The 19,310-nt window shown below is 40.0% G+C and overlaps 1 protein-coding gene across 10 annotated transcripts in view; it reads right to left on the minus strand.

The window, feature by feature from the left end:
* Positions 1-13,810: 13,810 nt before the first annotated feature.
* The window catches only part of DST (dystonin), a 273,488-nt gene continuing 267,988 nt past the window's right edge, over positions 13,811-19,310 (minus strand). For 8 of the 10 annotated variants that reach the window (XM_041477345.1, XM_041477347.1, XM_041477349.1 and 5 more), the window contains 3 exons: positions 19,028-19,138; positions 16,214-16,337; positions 13,811-15,049 (listed from right to left, as the gene is read on the minus strand). In XM_041477345.1, coding sequence (XP_041333279.1) covers positions 14,784-15,049; positions 16,214-16,337; positions 19,028-19,138 — 501 coding nt within the window. In that variant the 3' untranslated portion in view covers positions 13,811-14,783. The remainder of the gene's footprint in view (positions 15,050-16,213; positions 16,338-19,027; positions 19,139-19,310) is intronic. The other 2 variants (XM_041477354.1, XM_041477355.1) reach the window with 1 other exon arrangement.

Raw genomic sequence — 19,310 nt, forward strand, 5'->3', positions numbered from 1 at the left:
ACATCTAAGAAACATGCTTAATGTAAAGACTGCAGAACCTGGCAGAGATGCAAAATGCCACCTGACACATTTACAAAATTTATTTGCTTTAATCCCATATTAGTCTCCCATAGTACAAGGAGAGATGTGTTAGTTATCCAAGATTTGTTCTGGTGTCAGAAAACAAAAACATGTACACAGCTCACATGAGAGTGGGGGTGGGGGGGAATGAACATTTTCAATTAGCAAATATGAAAACAAGTGCATATTTTGTATTCTCTTGGAAGAGCATCCAGATTGGGCTAGTTTATATGACACTCCTGGAGGGAGCATGCTCTTGCAGCATGTCATATCAGATCTAGGCATGAGCCCCTGAAACTAACACTTGCCATAAATGCTATGAATTCTTTGTTTTCTGTATTCCAAGGGATACTTTTCCTAGTTTGCTGATCAATAGTATCTGACAATGTCCGAAATCTAAAGTTTTCTGCTTGGAGAGGAATGTCACCGGGGTGGCTACATCAGGCTCAGCAATGTGAGAACTTCCTCCCCTCCACAGCTGAGTGCTGTGCCCGGCTGGCTCCCGTCCTGGCAGCTGTCCAGGCTGCAGAGCAGCACTAATAGGCATTTTGGGTTTTGTCCTGCAAGATCTCTGCATGAAGACTATTCAGCACAGAGGCACTGCCCCAGTAAACACCCCCTCTAGTCTGCATTGAAACCATTCCACACCAGCTGAAGTACACATTAATCAGGATTTGCTTCCAGAGCAATCCTGTTAGCTTAATTAAGCCTTCAGTATCCCAAGAAAAACAATCAGAAGGAGAGCAATCCTGCAAGCTGGGAGAAGAACCATCTTTCCCCAGTCTGCCCTTCCAAAATAACTGATCTAGGATTACAAAATACCTCTGTATGCAGCAGCAAGACATGAGAAGTGTGTCAAACGCAAGAAAAATTATTATAAAAATTTGACATGACAGATAAACATAGGAGACATTAACAATAGCCAGTTTTTCATAGCCTACTTAGATCCCTTGGATAAGAGTAGGCACATGATTAACCAAAAATTCTAGCCAATAGCTGATGTTATTTCAGCATTTTTCAAATGCTTCAACTAGAGCCTTGTCAAAATAAACGGTGGATTTGTGCAGTATGTGCTTATATGGCAAGGTTGATCCACAGTGATACTATTACAGTGTTGTGAAGCATAAAATCTAGTTAATGGTTCCTGCCAAACCATGAATCAGTTGCAAAATAGCGACCCAAAGCATGTTCTTTTTTTCCATTCTCTAATATTTCTTCACAGCACAACCCAAACAATTGCTCATAATTAAACTGATTGGAGGAGCAGACACTGGCAGGAAATACACTGCTGGCACTGCTCCAATAGCACTTCATTGTATTGGATTTAGAACAATTACATCAGTTCCTTCCCTTTTGCAGAAAAAGAGGAGGGGGGCTGCTTTTTATCTTTTGCTCTCTATGAACAAAATCAATGCTTATCAAATCTCCTGAAGCAGATTCACATATTTTTAATGAACAGCGTTAAGTGCATCCCTGAATACCCTGCTGCCTTTGCCCATCCTCTTCACTTTCTTTATGGATGCTTTGTATTATTAGTCAGTATCCATCAGGTATTTTTTTGAGGAAAACATAAGTAGATTAGCTTTTAATAATGGAAGGACAGAAAATTAAAAACATATACAACAAGCAAGCAAAGGTAGAGAGAAACTGGCATCCAATGAACAAAATCAATGCTTATCAAATCTCCTGAAGCAGATTCACATATTTTTAATGAACAGCGTTAAGTGCATCCCTGAATACCCTGCTGCCTTTGCCCATCCTCTTCACTTTCTTTATGGATGCTTTGTATTATTAGTCCGTATCCATCAGGTATTTTTTTGAGGAAAACATAAGTAGATTAACCTTTAATAATGGAAGGACAGAAAATGAAAAACATACAACAAGCAAGCAAAGGTAGAGTGAAACTGGAGTCCATTTAAAAATAACAAGACTTGTGACCTCTTCTTCATCCATGGAGCAAGAGTTGTGGGCACATATGACAGAAGAGAATAACATCCCACAGCACTGTAGGGAAGCTAAAGCCAAGCTTTGTTCTTGAGCAGACTTGTGCAGTTTGAACAAAATTTGAACAGAGACAAAGAGGTTGCTGATACCTATAGAGAAAAAGTCACAAGAACACTGCATAAAACTGAAACTGATCCTTCTACTTCACAGTAGTTTTGTACCCCGGACTAGACTTAACACCCAGCATTTCCTACACAAACCTAAAAGCATTCCGCTCTATTCAGAGTACCTACAGCTCAAAGCTCTTCACACAGATAGAAATTCATTTCTTTCAGCCAAATGAATGATCTGTATTGCAAGAAGCCTTGTTTTCAGTTCCCTTGGCCACCTTGACAGATTTGTCTTCATTCTGCAGAGCCTGGTCTCCTGGGCAGCTCATAGAGTAAGAGGATGGCTTTTCTCTACAGCAGTTTCTTGCTCCCAGCAGAACATGTGCAACTTTGGGCCTGCACAGAGGCCAGTCACAATCTGGCAGTCAGTTAGATACTCATGCATTCAATTAAAGTGCTTTTTCTCTCACACATGCCCAGCAATGCAGCGCTTCCCATGAATGGCTGTGAATGGACCTTTGAAGAGGTTCTCACAGAATGAATGTACCTCTGTTTCCCCCAGCTGCTGAATAGAGGGCAAACTTGTTTCAGAAATATAATCTATATTAGTAAATTTCTAAGTGAGATCTGTGCATTCATATCTCATTCTTTACCCATACAGACTTAGAAACAAAATCCAGAGTGTTTTTGTGGAGGGAAGGAGGGAGAAAAACCTACTTGTGAATAGAGTACTGTGAAAGAAGTGAGGAAGATAAGGCTTGCAGCTTGCCTTCAGCTAATCCCTTTGTTTCTTTGTCCTTCTCTTTCATGGTCTTAAGTCTTGCCTACCTGTATAAACAGCTCCCTGGGAGCCATAGCTGTGGCTGATGCTCCTCAATATTCCTTTCATAGTAAATCCTATAAATATCAAATATCATTTAAAATAAGAATTTTTCTATTGTGAGGTGAGGTTACAAGTCACAGAATCAGAGAATTGCTGAGGTTGGAAGTGACCTCTAGGGATCATTTAGCCCAGCCCCCCACTCAGAGGATGATCAGCTGCAATATGCCACTCAGGACTACAACCAGTCAGGTTTTCCAGTCTCCCAAGGATGTCAACTCCACAACTTGTCTAGGAGCTCTCTTTCAGCATTCAGCCATCTTCACAGCAAAATCCCCAAATATTCTTCCTGCAGTCCAACTTCAGCACATTGCCTTTCCTCCTTTCACAGGACACCACTGAGCAGAGTCAGTTTCCATCTTTACTCCCATCTCTGCCCCAGTCAGGGAACATCTCCCTCTCTCTCACTCTCATTTTAATGCTGCAGTCCTTTCATCACGTGGTTATTTGCTGGTCTCCCTCTGCTACCCCCATGTCTTGTACTGGGAAGCCCAGAAGTGGACAGGGCCCCCCTGCCCCACCAGGACTGAGCAGAGCAGAAGGCTCCCCTCCCTCATCCCGCTGGCAAAGCTTTTGCCGGTGCAACTCAAGAGGCTGCGGACGCCTGTACCAAAGGACACACTGCTGGCTCACATCAACTTTGTATCTACCAGGAGCCCCAGCTTTTTTCCTGCAAAACTGCTTCCCATCTGGTCAGACTGCAGAATATTCTAGTGCTTGGATTTACTTCTTGCCAGGTGGACAACTTCATACTTACTCCCTTTGGTGACCCTCTGAATGCTACCACAACACTCTGGAGTATCAGCCACTCCTCCCAGCTTTGTATCATTTACAAAGCAAGTTCCAGACCCAAATATACATGAAGTGGATTGAACCAGAAGTTTGGATGGAAAAATTTCTTCACAAAAATGTTTGTCAAGCACTAGATCAGGCTGTCCAGAGAAGTAGTCACCATTCCTGGAGATATTTAAAAGTTGTGTAAATGGGGCGCGTATGGACATGGTATAGTGGTGGACTTGGAAGTTCTGGATAAATGGTGTGACAATTATCTTAGAGGACTTTTTCAGCCTAAATGATTTTGAGATTCTAAAACAGGAGCAGAAGTACATTTTGACCTGTGTCATTACTGGATCTTGGTTGCACAGTTTGCACAGCCCCAACGCTGCTTAAGGCCATCTAGATTTGAGAATCACCATCAGCTCACCTGTCAGCGGCACAGAGGGGTCACTGTGCAGAAAGACTATTTGTTTTGTTTGTGCTGCATCGTGCCATTCTCAGCCATGAGAATAAATCAATTACATGGGAAAAGAAGGAGAAATAGCAGCTGCTTGTTGCAGAAGTGCAGCAGCTCTGAAACACAAGTAAAACAACAGCATTTTAAACTGGATGTTTTTTCATTTTGTGCACCATCTCCTTTTGAAGTTTATCTTTCTGTATAAGAAGTAGGGTGCCTACTGTCTATTTATAACTTTGCAGGGAAAGAGCCAATGTTTTGGTTTTATTAGAACACTGTTAGATCAGAAACATTCCAGAGCCCCAAACTAAAAGACAAATTCATATTCATGTTTGTGTTTCCCTTGAGCCTGTGCTCCCTAGCAGAAACACTCTATGGGCACAGTGTAGTGTAACTGCTGGACTTGGACATTTGTAACTAACAAATGCCTTTTCCAGCAGATAATACTGTATGAGTAAACACTGACTTGTAGCTATTTTTAATAATAATTTGAATTTCCAGATGATCCAGGATGTCTTTTCAGACAAGGAGGATTAAATTTAGTTTTCTAAACAGACATAATTAAATGATGGTGTTCTTGAAAGAGAGGGATGTTCTGCTCAGGTTGAAGATGAAGATTAGCATGTGCCAAACCCGTTTCCTGATTTGCCAGCAAATTTCCTGAATATTCCCAGCCAAAGGGTTTAATCTGCTTCTCTGTTTCCTATCTGCAAAGGTGGCATATTCCTGCTTCCCTTCTTCCTACTCTTTAGATGTAAAATGGTAGGAGCAGAGCAGCACTCTGCAGAGGTTACAGGTACCAAAATGTGGGAGCAGCAGTGACACAGTAACCCTAATTTTTATTTAGGACATTCCCTACAAGGACTGAACACTTCTGTCCTGCAGACAGCTTTGGTACATACTGCCTTTATAAACAAGGTGCATTTGAACATTTGCTCTTTGAGCCACATTGTTCAGCGCAATTCTATCTTCAAGAGGTGGTTTTTTCCTCTCCCATCTCATTAGCTTTCTATTTTTAAACATCTCTTTGGAACAAGACTTAGATAACATGACATCTCAAATAGAGGACAAAGTTTGGAAGCACACAGAATACTTATCCCATTCTAAATCAACCACCTGTTGGCCTCAGGAAAAAAAAAAAAGAAAAAAGAGAAAAGTGTTTCAGTACATTTTGGATTCCATTCTCCAGGTGAACTGATATGCTAGGGAGAGATGTGTATGAACATGAAAATACATCCTAAGGCAGTCTATTAAAGATTAAACTTGCATTTATTTGGGATTTTTCAAAGTATTCACACCTACAGATTTTTGCATTCTTACATTGCTTTTTGTATCTTGGTTTCATTCACCACAGGCAACAGAAGTATCAGTCATCATAATTTTTCCACCCAGAACTATGAAGTCCAAGGAAAAAGCCCCAGACTCTGTGAGCAAGAAATGCCGTTCCTATCTTGCCAGCTCATCTGGTCATCACTGTCAATAGAGTTTTAGTGACAGAGGAATAGTGCTGGCAGAGTGCCGTAACCACTTCACCAAACCAGACAACAGAGTTAGATTTAGAGAAGAGTCACCATCAAAAGTGCTGGAAACAGAATGTGTTTTGTTAGACTAATGTTTATTGGAAGCACAGCATCACCAAAGCATTACTGAGGCAAACCAAGACTAGCCAGGAAACTATCATTTATGGTATTTTTCATATTTCCAGTAACTTGACCTTTTTTTTTTTTTTCTTAACCGTAGAATAATCACCAATACAAGAGCTTTATACGGGTTTCTTACAGAAATACCAGCCTAAGAAATGCCCCAATATCATCCAGCTTGATACTCTGGCTTGTTTCTGTACAACATTTTGCATCTCTTTGAGAAAAGACTCTCCCAATGTTGTTATCAGCTTGAAGAAGCACTGTCCATCTCCTGCTCTACTCCCAGAACAGAGCCCTGCCAAACAGCTCTTGCAAGATACAACATCAAATGCGAGAGTCCTTCTTTTCTTTTGGCCAGTCTTCCCTCCTGAAAGACTTAACTAAAGAATAGCCTTGACAAAAAACACAACTAAACATTGACTGGAAAGAAATTAAATGGAACTTGATTTTTAGCCATCTTTCTCCTGGTCTGATCAAGTCAGTTCCAAGCTCACCCCACACCCCAAAAGCGCAGAGCCAGGAAAAAAGTTTGTGCTGCAGGGCTTGCTTCTCTCACTCTAATTGGCAAGTTTGTTCTTCCTTGAATTTAACACTTATTTCAGAGTTTGGTTAGGAACTATGCTTTGCTTTTTTCCTTGCCGTGGCATTTTGTCACTCTTACAGACCATCCTTGGACTTGGTTTGGAACTTGTAAAAAACCTTTTGTTTCAGGCACGTGGATTTCAGCCTTATTTCTGCTGTTCTGAGGTATGAATAAATTATGCTGTAATTTTTCTGACATACATTGTTAGCTAGATCTCTCCAGAGATAGACACAGCTGGTGTTCCATTCTGAGACTACACATGTGAGTTTACAGAAAAAATGCTTCCTTGCAAGTTAATATCACAACAACCCAATGATGTCTTTCTCCTCTTGTATTTTAATCCAACTGATTTTATCTCCAACTCTACCTTCCAAACCATGTATACATCCAAATGACCTCAGTTTGGTAAGCTCATGCACAGGCATTTAATTGCAAAAACCCAGCAGCAAGCCCAAAAATTAAGTTCTCCAAACCATCAGTTGGTGTTAATGCAGCTGCCTAAAATACTGCCCATCCAACAGGTTCTTCTGAAAATTTTTGGTAATTTAACAATCATAGCATAATCTTTTCACAATTAATTTTTGTTTTAGAGATTTTCTTTAATTTTTTGAAAGCCAAATTAGATCGCTCTGTCTGAGCTCAAACTCCCTCAACATCGTTTGACTACTCAGCTGAAAAGATTTGCTTTTATTTATGTAGTACTGGAGACCATATCTTATACCCTAGAGTTCAATAGCACAGCATTCAGGGCCAGAGACTGACTTATATAAAGACCATATGAAAAGACATCCTGAACACAGTAGGCCGTATATCTAAGACAAGGAAAAGATTCCTTAATCTCTGCCATTTTGATAGAAAAAACTCCAGCTGGTAACTCCCCTTTTTAGTTTGTATTGTAATTTAGGAAATTCCTGACTAATTGCCTACTTCTCCCAGTGTTTCCCTGCAGCATGGCCTGTCCGATGGGTGGGAGGGGTGAGCTGTGGCAGCTGTGACAGACCTTGTTCTCATGAAACCAGGCCTCCAAGCAGCTGCCTGCCACCCTGCCACCCCCTGGCTGTGCCCACAGACCCTTTTTGTTACCCTCTGCCTCCAAGGGGGCACTGTGCCCCAGCCCCAGGCATCTCTCCTGCATCGGTGGTGGCAGCCTGGTGACCCTGCAGCCAGACTCAGCCTAATGGAGGATTTGGGCTACCACTGACCAGGGTTATTTTATCGGATGAGATCACTGCAACATTCTTGGAAAGTCCTGCACACATTATTGGAAACAGAGCGGGAGCTTGGAGGGGAGGAGGAGATCTCTCACACGGAAAGCTTTAAAGCTACCAAATATAAAGTTCTCACTTAGGGGCTGAAGTTTCCAATGGTAATTAAGAAGAGCTTTTCCATTAGCAAGTGCTATGTTAAAATTCTTTTGCATCATTAAGATGCAAAAATAAAATCCTCCTCAGAAAACTGAAAGGATTTAATAAATCCTGATAAGCTAGAGGGGTTGGAGGGGGAGGGAAAGAAAAAAGAAACCAAGGGAGAGAAATTAATGCCCTGAATTGTGTGTAGATAACAAATTATTAAAAATTATTTCTTCATTAGTTCCTCTATGAGGTAAAGACAGCAAGTGTATAAAACAGAAGTCCCATGCAGAAGTCTGCATTGACCAAGTGACCTAATCAGTGGACTTGAGGAAGGCTTTCCAGTGTCTGAAAGCACTGTGATCATGCTCATCCTCTTCTCAAACATCAGCAGAACTGATGAGGCATCACCTCCCAAGAGTCACTGCCAGGTCTCTTGGGAGGAGACTGCTCTGCCTACGTGGGGCCATAACTAGGAGTTCCAGCCAGCTGGGGCTCACACACCTTCCTCACCATCTGGCCACAGGAAGCATCACTTCAGCTCTTGTTACAGAGCCATACACATGGGCTGGAAAATTCAGTTTGCTCATTTTAATAGGAAATGCTGCAGAGCTGTTGTACAGTTCAGAACAGCTATATTTGCAAATACACTCTGTGAGGAAAAAACAGTAGCAATGCATAGAAGCAGCCTCCACTGCAAGCATCTTGCCTTCTTTAGGCTTGCCCAATTTAATTGTGGTTTGTTTACTACATCTCATTATATTTTTACAAAAGAAATTACATTTGCTTTAACATGAATGTCTATGCTTTGGCCTTAAGTTCCAATATAATAAACTATTACTCTGGATTTGTTTCTCACTGGATAACTATTCAAAGAAATAGTTACTTATTTTTCTTCATTCCAGAAAGAGCTATTCATGCATGGCCACACTCAATTGTGCTTATTTAGAATGCAAATAGGAAAAAACAAAACAAAACACAAAAAACCACCCCACAATCAAACAAACAAAATAACCAACCAACAAAAAAAAAAAAAAAACAACCCACAAAGCAAAAAAAAAAAACCCCAAACAACCACACCATGCTAATGAATAGCTCATGTCTTTTGGAAAAAAACACTTATCTTCCTCAGATCCATAGGACACTTGAAAGGAAGATAAACATGTCAACATGGTATTCTTTTCAATTACTTCAGTTTTTTAATGGTTTAGGTCTTGAGGTTGTGCATGATCTGCCACTGTCCCCTGCAAGATACATTCATTTCCCTTGTGCCAGTGGATCCCAGGAGGATCAACAATTGGAAAACTCAAAGGAAACAGGATTGGCAGGTGCCTTGCAGAGATAGATGTGACTGGGAGCAACACAGAGAGGAACACCCTTTTACATGGATTTGCTGCTAAAGGATCCCAGGAATGCTCAAAAGCTCCTAAAGTATGAGAGTGATAACGTGATGGGATTCTCTACCCATCTTCCATGGTTTGCATTTCCTGAATATGACTAGAAATGACTCAAAATTATATGATCCATGCTTTGCATACCCTGAAATACCTTTAGTGCAGCAAAAAGGTGTGAAAGTAATAAAAGCTAAAAGCGGAATTTCCAAACCACTCAGGAAAATCCCATCTAGTGTTTCTTAGCTTGAAATAAGCCCATTAATTTGGGGTGGGATTCCTTCTACTTAAACTAGCCATCTGAAGATTAGTTGGCTAGGGCTGAGCTAGTCACTGCAGGATCCTCAGCATCAGTGGAAAGCAATGCACACCCCCAGGAGATGCGATGAGTCACAGAAACGCAGCAATGCTTTTTTCCAGCACACCCGTCCAACAATGTGCACTTCAGGAACCTCTGAGCCAGCGTTTGCAGCTTTATGTTAAAACCTGTCAAGGGCTCCATTGCAGTGCTCTTTCCTCAGTTAAAACTGAGCACGTTCTCCTGCACTGCCTTTCCTAGTTTGCAATGTGCTATTTACCCTCAGTAAGCCCTTTCTTCTGATCCCATAAGTGCTCACTCCTTTGAGAATTACTGATTTCTTTTGCAAAGCCATGTGGTCAATCTCAACCTTCGTCCACATTAACTGATCCTTTCAAGGACTTTCAGGCAGATTCTAAGGCATGACATCCCTTCAAAAGCTAAGCCAACTCTTCCAGAGTATACTTATTCAGGCTTCCACTACTATCTCATTTATTACTATGTCTATAATTTTTCCAAGTCTAAACCGATCAGCACTTTTCTTAAGCTCACCAGTATCTTTCTGGAAAAGACATCCATTGTATATTTGACAGTTTTCAATCCTCTCATGCTCACACAAGACTCCAAGTAGCAGCTTAGCTACTCAGTCTTTGGTGGGTATTACCTAGCCTAAATTACCGCATTTCATTGGTTTGGTCTATAAAGCTTCAAATCAATGTTGCTTAAAGTCACATCCCCTCTTCTGATAAGCAAATGTGGAGTTCCTCAATATTTCATATTTACAAGTCTGTTTTCCTCATCCCCACGGGTGGCTTTTCATATACTTGGATATTTTAAATTATTTTTAAGTTATAGAGATATTTCTTTATCATGTGAACTCATTGTCTTTAAAAACAGCCCAGACACTGCAAACTCTTTCACAGATCCCTAGGTTCCCATTGTTCTGCCTAAAGAACATAAAGAGGTCTTTTCCAACTTAAATTATTCTGAGACTCTAAGATTTGGAAGAGCCAGGATCAAGCCCCAAAAAGAGGAAAAAAAAGAATGGTACTAGATAGTTTTCCAATTGTTGTAAAGATCATCATGACCCCTACAAAAAGCTCCACATCAGCTTTCCCTGAGGACAAAGCTATCACCACTCCATCTGCCTCCTCTCAGAAGAGCAAATAGCATTGTAAATGCTGACAGGGTCTGATTTATAGGTTGGGGTTTTTACTCATATTCAACTGTCCAAGTGCTAACACATGCATTGACACTCTCATACTTACTCAGCCAGGATTCCAGCTAAGTTACACAATTCACCTTCATCATGCTTTCCTATACCCTTCCAATAGGGAAATACAGTTTGAGCACCCCAAGATGCAATTCAGACTATTTAAACAATTTCAGTTGATCAGAACCACTAATAAATTATGAAAAAAACAACCCCCAAGATTCCCTTAGCTTCTGGTCAGATACCATTTCATTTGCAACAGCAAAACTCTGAATAATTCTTTACCAGAGGACTTAAAAATACCTCAATGCTATCAGCCACCAAGCATTTTTGTGCAAGTTACATAGAATTTAAGGTGCTGCCTCATCCATTTCTGAAGAGCTCCCTCTTCCTCTGCAATATTCCCATATTTAGAAAATGTAAGGTTTTTTTTTTTTTTCCACAGAGATGAGTAACCTACCTGCACTGTTGAAAAAACAAAAAAGCCAAACAAATAACCATCTCTTCCACCTTGATGTCTGCAAACAGGTTATTCAAATTCAGCAGAGAAAACAAGTTTCACTAGAGAAGCACATTTTCTTTCTTCTATAAAAGCCTACTCACCTCGCACAAGTCTATAAACCTACTAACATCACCTCTCCAGTCAGGGCAAACATCCAGCTAAATACCTCTTCTCCAGGGTGAGCTCAGGTGCCACCAAACAGCCTGAGAATGGGAAACACCTGGAAGCAGTTAGGGCAGCTGGTGTGCAGGGAACGAGGCAATGCTCATTTTCCACCCCTGTGGTCATTCACAGAACATTACAGCAAGTGCTCAGCAATGTGTCTGCTTGCCACACACTCGGAGGAGCACACAAATGCTAGAGCCCCTGTCTCATGTGCAAGCTGTGGGGTGCTGCTGGCCCCCTCAGAGCTACGGCAACCATGGGTCCAAACCCTGCTGCTCGCTATGGTACGGCATGGCTGCTTGCATCAGTTTGTTTTTATGAAATGCATTAGTTTCTAAATTAAGAACTAAGATAACCTCATTTGTATGCTTTTGTAAAGAGATGTGCTGGAGGCAAAGCCTGAATTACTGTCATTGATTGCATTAGCATGTAAGAAGCTCACGCTATACCTTAAATGAAACTGAGGATGCCTAGACCAGGGGGCATCACTAGATCACTACAGATTTCATCTGCAGATTGCAGAAAATTTGTGGAAACTTTCCCATTTTAAAGGCAGCAGAACAGAAAGGCAGAGAGCTGAAAATGAAAAAGGAGCCTAGAACTGAGCCAGCTTTTCTAAGTGCTAAATATACATTATTCACTTAACAATATGGTTCCCATAGCTACAGGCTATTCAACTCTTCTTGCCAGCCCATCACCTCAGCTCCTTCTCTGGGCAGGACAATCACAGAATAAAAGGTGTAAGAGTCTAGGCCACACTAAGTTGTAATTGAATCATGGTCACCTAGCAGGCTGATGAATTTATTATCAACTCCTGTTGTTAAAATGAAGGTAATAAAAGGGCAAAAAACACATCTCCAATGATGAGTTACATAAAATCTCATGCAACTGAATGAGGTGGGGATGTATTTGTAGGGCTGATCCTTCATCTCCCATTTATGCTAGTACCAAAGAAGAAATGTTTTTTAGTTACAGAAAGATGGATTTTGAATACCACTATTTTTTTACAAAAATAGTTCACTAAAACTGAGCTACCTATCACTTATTCATGTGTTCACAATATGCCTTTTCCGTGAAATTCTGCAGATTCCTCCATGGGTCACAGAAGTATAGAGCATTCATTATTCATTTTCAGACTTTTGTCAGTATGAACTTTGTATCACAGGCAACAGAACTTTGAAAAGTCTCTTAGTATCAACCTAAAGCAGTTAATTTTTGGAAGAAGTTAATTAAGGTATAACATCTGGAGGCACATTTAAGCTTTTTAACTGAATTCCCAGTCCTATTTAATTTACTGTTGATTTGGTTTCTGACACTGGATGATTCTCTCCAGCCAATAAATGAACTTTCCCACTTTACTAGTCCCATCCTCCCCCATTTTGCAATCACTAGCAAGTCACAGTAATCTGCTTTGTCCTTGGGTGTTAGCTGGCACTGGATTTCTCAGAGGCTGGTCACCCATCAAATATTTTTATAAAGTTACAATGTAGTCATACAAAAAATTCCATAAAGTTGCATAATTAATGAAGCATTAAAATATATTTGAGCTAAGACTGCAATATAAAAGGTGCTTTAAGTAGGTGCCAACACTACCTCCTGTGTAGGTAGTTTGCTCTTGGGATGCAAAGTACTGATCTATGTATGTACCCTTGCAAAGGAGTTAGATTTGGCATGCCTACATCCTTGAAGATCAGTCTTGTGGTTAAAAAAATGCAGCAATATTCCACCAGGCACCACCACCTCTTTCAGTCAAATTATCCATGCAAGTGCCCAAATTCTATCCTTTTCCTTTCTCTTGCTTACAAGCAGAGATGTTTCAGTTATCGTCTGTAAACACTGAAAACTATCCAAGGGTGTTGGGGGTTTCAAAAAGCACCAGTCATTCTGATCTATTTTAATCTTCTAGGAAAGCAATCACTGGATGAACAGAAGCAACAGGAGAGGTGAAAAATGGAAAGATAAAATAGTGCAGCAGAGACTGATGCTTCAGTAATCAGTAAATACTTGTGCTGATTCCCAAGCCAGGTAGGACTGGTTGATCGTGGCTTTCTACAAACCTCTGTACAACTCTGTGTTGAAGGAAATCCTGATACAAGTGGATTTTGATTGATTCAATTATCTTTTGAGTATAATTTTTGTTTATCTGGCCAAGTTCCACACAAGTCTTTCTGATATTATTTGAAAGTTCTAGGGATTCTGTCATTACTTACCACAGCATCTATCCAGCCATGCTACAGCACTCCCATTTGAAACTGCACCTTTTATCCAGTGAAATTGAGCTATTAGCTATCCTTTCAATGAATCCATGAATGGCTAGAATGTTTCACTGACTAACAGAGCAAGTGAATTACTCTCTATGCCTTTTATACATGGTATATAAATGACACAAATAATTGTCGACACACAATAATTACATATAATTCATATGCTCTGATATGTGCAATTTAGTGTTTTATTAAACAAATACAGTAGCTAACCAAAATCAGATAGCTGATAATGGGAAATAACATTAAAGCCTGTGTTCCTATGGTAATTATTGGTCATCTGAAATGGCATATGCTCTAAAACATAACACAGAAAATTACCTTCCTGTGAAATAAGAAATACAATAGAAATAAAGTTAAGGGACATGTTTATTTCTGAGCTTTCTGCGAGCAAAATTGCTTTGATACAAAATGAGTTCAATGATACAGTGCTACCATCCACTCAAGCAAAAGAAAACCTCACATTTACATGAATGCACTTTATATTGATATTCTTACAGAATAATAGTTCAGATATCCAGAATGTGTCTGGCCTCATTGAAAGCAATGGCACAGAAATGCTGCAAGGTATTGGAGTATCATATTGTTGGCAAGTGCTTAATTAACTCTGTGAGTTCTCTGAGAGATGCTGTATAAATAAGGGTACTGTGAATGTGTCTTTGTATTCCTTAGCAGTTTTGACATACATCGTTTAGTGTTTGTTTAGTTAGTTCAAAATGTGTAATTGTGTCTTTTGGCTTTCAGTATTCTCTTTTTCTTTTTTAAAGAAAAATCATGAGGTATCCTTTACTGTTAACTAATGACATAGTGATAGGCCTTTTTTATTGAGGTTGCAGAGACTTACTGTACATTCAGTACACTGTACATTCGACAATTATTTTTAGTGTACTTTCTACATGTTACTGTGTACAACTGTTAGTTTACATTAGAACTCTTCCCCTTCTCACAGGATATGGCAAAACAAAAAAAAAAAATCTGACAAAAATTATACACATAAAATAAGAAGACAAATACACAAATAAGGCCATCTGCAGAATTAAAAATCCACCTCTTGCGATATTTCACAGTAATTTCTACATAATATTTTACATCTTATGAACTTAAATATTTAATGCAAAAGGAAAAGACCTTTATGGAGCCAATCATATTATCTCTTCAAGGACTTGTCCGATTTGCTGGCTAGTGGCCTCCTCTGGGGGGTTGGAATTTTAGAAGGCTTGGCGGATCCTGGCCGAGAACCTGCTCGGGGTGTCGGCCTGCTCGTAGCAGGAACAGTCTCTGACATATCTGAGCACACAGACTGGATTTCTGAAATGTCAAAGTCAGACGCGTCACTGCCGCGACGGCTGCTTGACCTGCTGCCAGCCTTGCTTCCTGCTCGGCTACCAGGTCTGCTCGGAGTCCTTCTGGTGTCTAGAAAGAGAGAAGGTAACCACCAGGATTAAAGGTAAGGATGGAAAACCTGTGCAGGTCTTTCCTAGCTCTTTGGCAACCCCATAAATTCCTCATTGCACAAACTAAACTTTAGACGTCTGCCAGGCAAGCTAAATGATGCTGTGTCTCATACTAAAGAAAAGGAAATGCAAGATCAAATGCTGACACATAGTTAATTCATCACTGGCACATCTTATTAAAAATGCATTATCCTGGCAGCTTTTCTTGACTTCCTAGACATGCATTGTACCTTCACTCAACAGCCAGAGCCTTTATTTCCCCTGCCATTTTCTCAGCTATTAATTAAAAAAAAATAAAAAATCAGTATCTGGTCTCTTCATGCATTCATGATTTCTAAGTATAGGCATCTTGGAGATGCAAATGAATATCCCAATATTTAAATGTGCACCACTCTAAAAAAAAAAAATTAAAATCCATACAGATGAAAGCTGCATGTAAACAAGGGCAAAGTAGACATCCTGCCCAACAAAGGGCTGAGAAGATGAGCTCTCAGCAAGCCTGCTAAGTAAAAGCCTGCCCAGACAATGTGCCACGAAGAAAAAAACACAACAAGGAATCTTAAACAGAAAACAATTCATGTGGTTTTTCAAAATTTTCCAATTACTTATTAAGTATTTTTGATCTTCACAAATCTGGTTCCCTGTATGTATGAAGAACACTGTGTTGCAAAGCACAGCTTCACTGCTTTCTATTTTTGTATACTGCTTTTAAAATATCTGTAGGATATTCCATTAATAAGGCAATCTACAGATGCTCCCTGCAGTTCTTCCAAAAGAAATGGACAGCCATGACTAAGTGACCCCTCTGCTCTATCAAAATTGAGAACAACTTGAATACTGTAAAGAACTGGATCCTTTGAGTAAATGCTTCTTCCCCAGTTCCTTGGGCAGATACATTGTAGGTACCATTGTAGAGAAGATTGCAGTCATGAATTCACACATCCAGAGCTGAACATGTGAATAGAGGGCCTGAGTACGTGCACCCTCAGCACTGGGCAGACTGTGCGACTTTTATTCCTTCCCACTCTTCTGACATCTCTCCCTTGAACCCTAATGTGACCTTAAGTACTCAGGTGGAAAACAAAGCAAGTGGTAGATCAATCTCTGTAGTCAACACACTCACCTGCAAACTGAGCTCTGACTCTGGTAGCTGCTGTTGACAGGATGCCACTGTCTTCTCCTGAGTGGAAACCCTTCCCTGATAGATACCCTGGCAGTCTGAGTTTGCTTCCTTGAATTGGTGTTCCCTATGCAAACCAAAACACAACCAAAAAATGCTTTTTAAACTGAAGATAAGGACTGGTATTAGGGGCTACACAGCTTAGAATATGATCATCATAACATTCACTGTGAATCTGAAATATTGGTTTAAGCCTCTATGGGCATAATGTGAAGATTAGAATATTCCTTTAGCAGTTGCAGTCCAAATGTAAAAGAACAACAACAAAAGAATATTTTAACAGTCTGGTTAACATTTTAGCATCTTTGTATTTCAACACATATGAAGAAAGAATATAATATTTTTATAATTAGTCAAGCAGGTAAGATTAGTTGATGGTAAATACTGAGATTTTATATCTGCATAACTTGAATTTCCACCATTCTGGCTGTAGTTATAGGTGATGAAAATATCTTTGAAATTGAAACAAAGCTACCAAATTTCAGAAACCTTTTGCTAGGAGGAAAAAAACCTCAAGCCAAAACAAGAAAAAACAGAAGAAAGGGCATAGGACTAATTGTAAAAGTTCCAGTTGTCAACATACTGCCTTATAGTATCTCTACTACTCAGTCTTACCCTGCCTGCTTTCTTATTTCTGAAATGAGTCTTGATTTACAACCTGCCCCAATCATAAAATTTCTTTCACAGCCACAAAAATTGAATCACCAGATCTCAAAATGAGTATCACTCACTAAATAAGATGTGTATAAGAGGAAAACTACAGTATCCACAGTAATTTAATAACACAAAAATACTACATAAATATTCAAAAATAAGAAAAAACAGTGCAGTGACGAATGCAGTTTGTGGAGTGGCCTGGATCCCAGGAGCCTGCATTCTGTGTCTTTGATCCCCATACGATTATAGGTAGAATTAGGTACTGAAAACCAAGATCCAGAGAAGTGTGTTGGAAGCTAAGAACAGAGCAGAGGCCTGGCAGGAGCTTGCCTGGCAGCTGCCAGTTCAGACCACTTCTGGCACTTCTGAACAAAAGAGTGCTGAAATGCCACAGAGCAGTCTGCTGGCTCTGACAGGGCAGGTCACGGTCACAATATTCAACTCTCATAAAAGCCAAGTACAGTGCTTGACATACAGCTAGCCCCACCCTGGGAATCTCTGCTATACAGACACTGCCTGGGGAGGGTAAGAAGAAAGAGAACACTGTTACCTTCACTGAAGCTGCTGCACTCTGGGCAAGGCATTGGGATAGAATCACCACTGCGAAAAATAAAACTAGCCTGTTCTTCAGTTTCGCCCTAAGCCCAAATGCAGTTTACATATAAAATGAATAACTGCTCTCTTGGGCAGTAAATGCTGCAGAATGCCTTAGAAATCCACTGAACCTACCCCACCCCAACCATTCTGTTTATAATCTTAAACCACAGTGGTTTACATAAAAGAAACTCACTGAAACTACTGGCAGTTGGAAGAGCAGATAAGAAATACAGTGCCCTATATGAAATCAGGCCAGCTGCTTTCCTGTCATTGTAATTCAATGAAAACAACACCTTTCCATGTCTACAAACCCTTTAATGTACCATCAATTAATCTTTCACTGCAGTTACCAGCTAAGAGATGAAAGAAAACACAGGAATATGTTAGAAACTGACAACTGACTAAACTCTGTGCTGTTAATCAGTCTAAGCCACAGTCCCACAGTCCTGTGTGCTTGCAGTGCTGTACCCACAGACACACCTGCAGTGTGCACAACAACACTCACAGAAGAAAGGAGGAAGAAGTTTGTTGTGCATCTTATGAAAAAAGCCATGCTGAGGTTATGGAAACTTCACACCAGGAGGTGTCACATGAGCAGCAATAGGCATCAAAGTGCAGATTTGTGAAAAGCAGATACAACAGAGCGGGTGGTAGCACAAGCTTCTCCTCTCCAAGCCCTCCATCCGACCCAGGGTAAGAATAACTCCCACAAATGACACTTCAGTGCACAGCCTGATCCAGCTGTAATCTTTTCACTGACTGTAATGACATTAGAGCAAACACTTTGGCTTCAAGCCCCTTTAAATTTTGGTCATACAGCCTAATTGCCAGCATAATCCTAACTGCTATACTAGCAATTTCCATGTAAGCCGTGCTAGTTTCCTGTTAAGTCATCAAATAGCTATCCTATTAGAGCAATGATTGGTCATTACCCCCCTAAACAAGACTTTCAGTTGTTGTAAAGATTTATGTATCACAGCTAGACTTTTTTGACATCTTCCTCACTGTGATTGGATATTTCTTATTTAGTAGTTTTGTACTAGAGGTCATGATTTATTAATCTCGTGTCTGCAGTTCAGAAACACTGTAGTACTTAATGAATTCAAAGTAAACAATTTTAGGAAAGAAACCTGCAAAGTATATTGAATGTTTTATTTTTCTTTAAAAAAAGTACTTTTCCACATCTACTCAACCATTTCATTCCATACTTTTCTGATTTATTAAGCATTTGATCTTTAAACATTAGCTCATTGAGGCTATATTTTCCTAAAAATTAAAAAAACCCATGAAAAATAGAACATGGAAAAAAACCCCAACAAATCAAACTTGGGGGGGGGGGGGGGGGGAAGTAAGAAATAATTTGACAAAGGTCTAAAACAAAGACAATGCATTAATATACACAGGATGTTGCAGCTCAGAAGTACTGAAGCTCTAGTGACTGTTAGTGAAGTGACAGTTTTAGTGAAGGAAGTCATTAGACTAGAATGTCTGTCCTTACTGTACCTCTGCAGATGACCCTTGATAGTCTGAGGATTCTGGTGGCTTAGAAGGAGTTGATGTTTTGCTGTTTGTCAACCATGGTTTACCATAGTTGCGTGTTAAATGATGTGGTGTCTGTATGAAACAATGGTAAATCAAAATGTAAAGGACAGTAGAGGAAAACTATGTCATGGAGAAGGATACCCAGGCTTTCAAAATCTCAGCAGAAATAAAATCTAAGCAGAAAAAGTTAATGACAAGTGTTCTAAAACGAAGAGATGACAGAGTTGATTTTTCAAGCGAAATG

This window comes from Pyrgilauda ruficollis, unplaced genomic scaffold (assembly GCF_017590135.1).
Source record: "Pyrgilauda ruficollis isolate IOZ18807 unplaced genomic scaffold, ASM1759013v1 scaffold40, whole genome shotgun sequence".
Taxonomy (NCBI): Eukaryota; Metazoa; Chordata; class Aves; order Passeriformes; family Passeridae; genus Pyrgilauda; species Pyrgilauda ruficollis.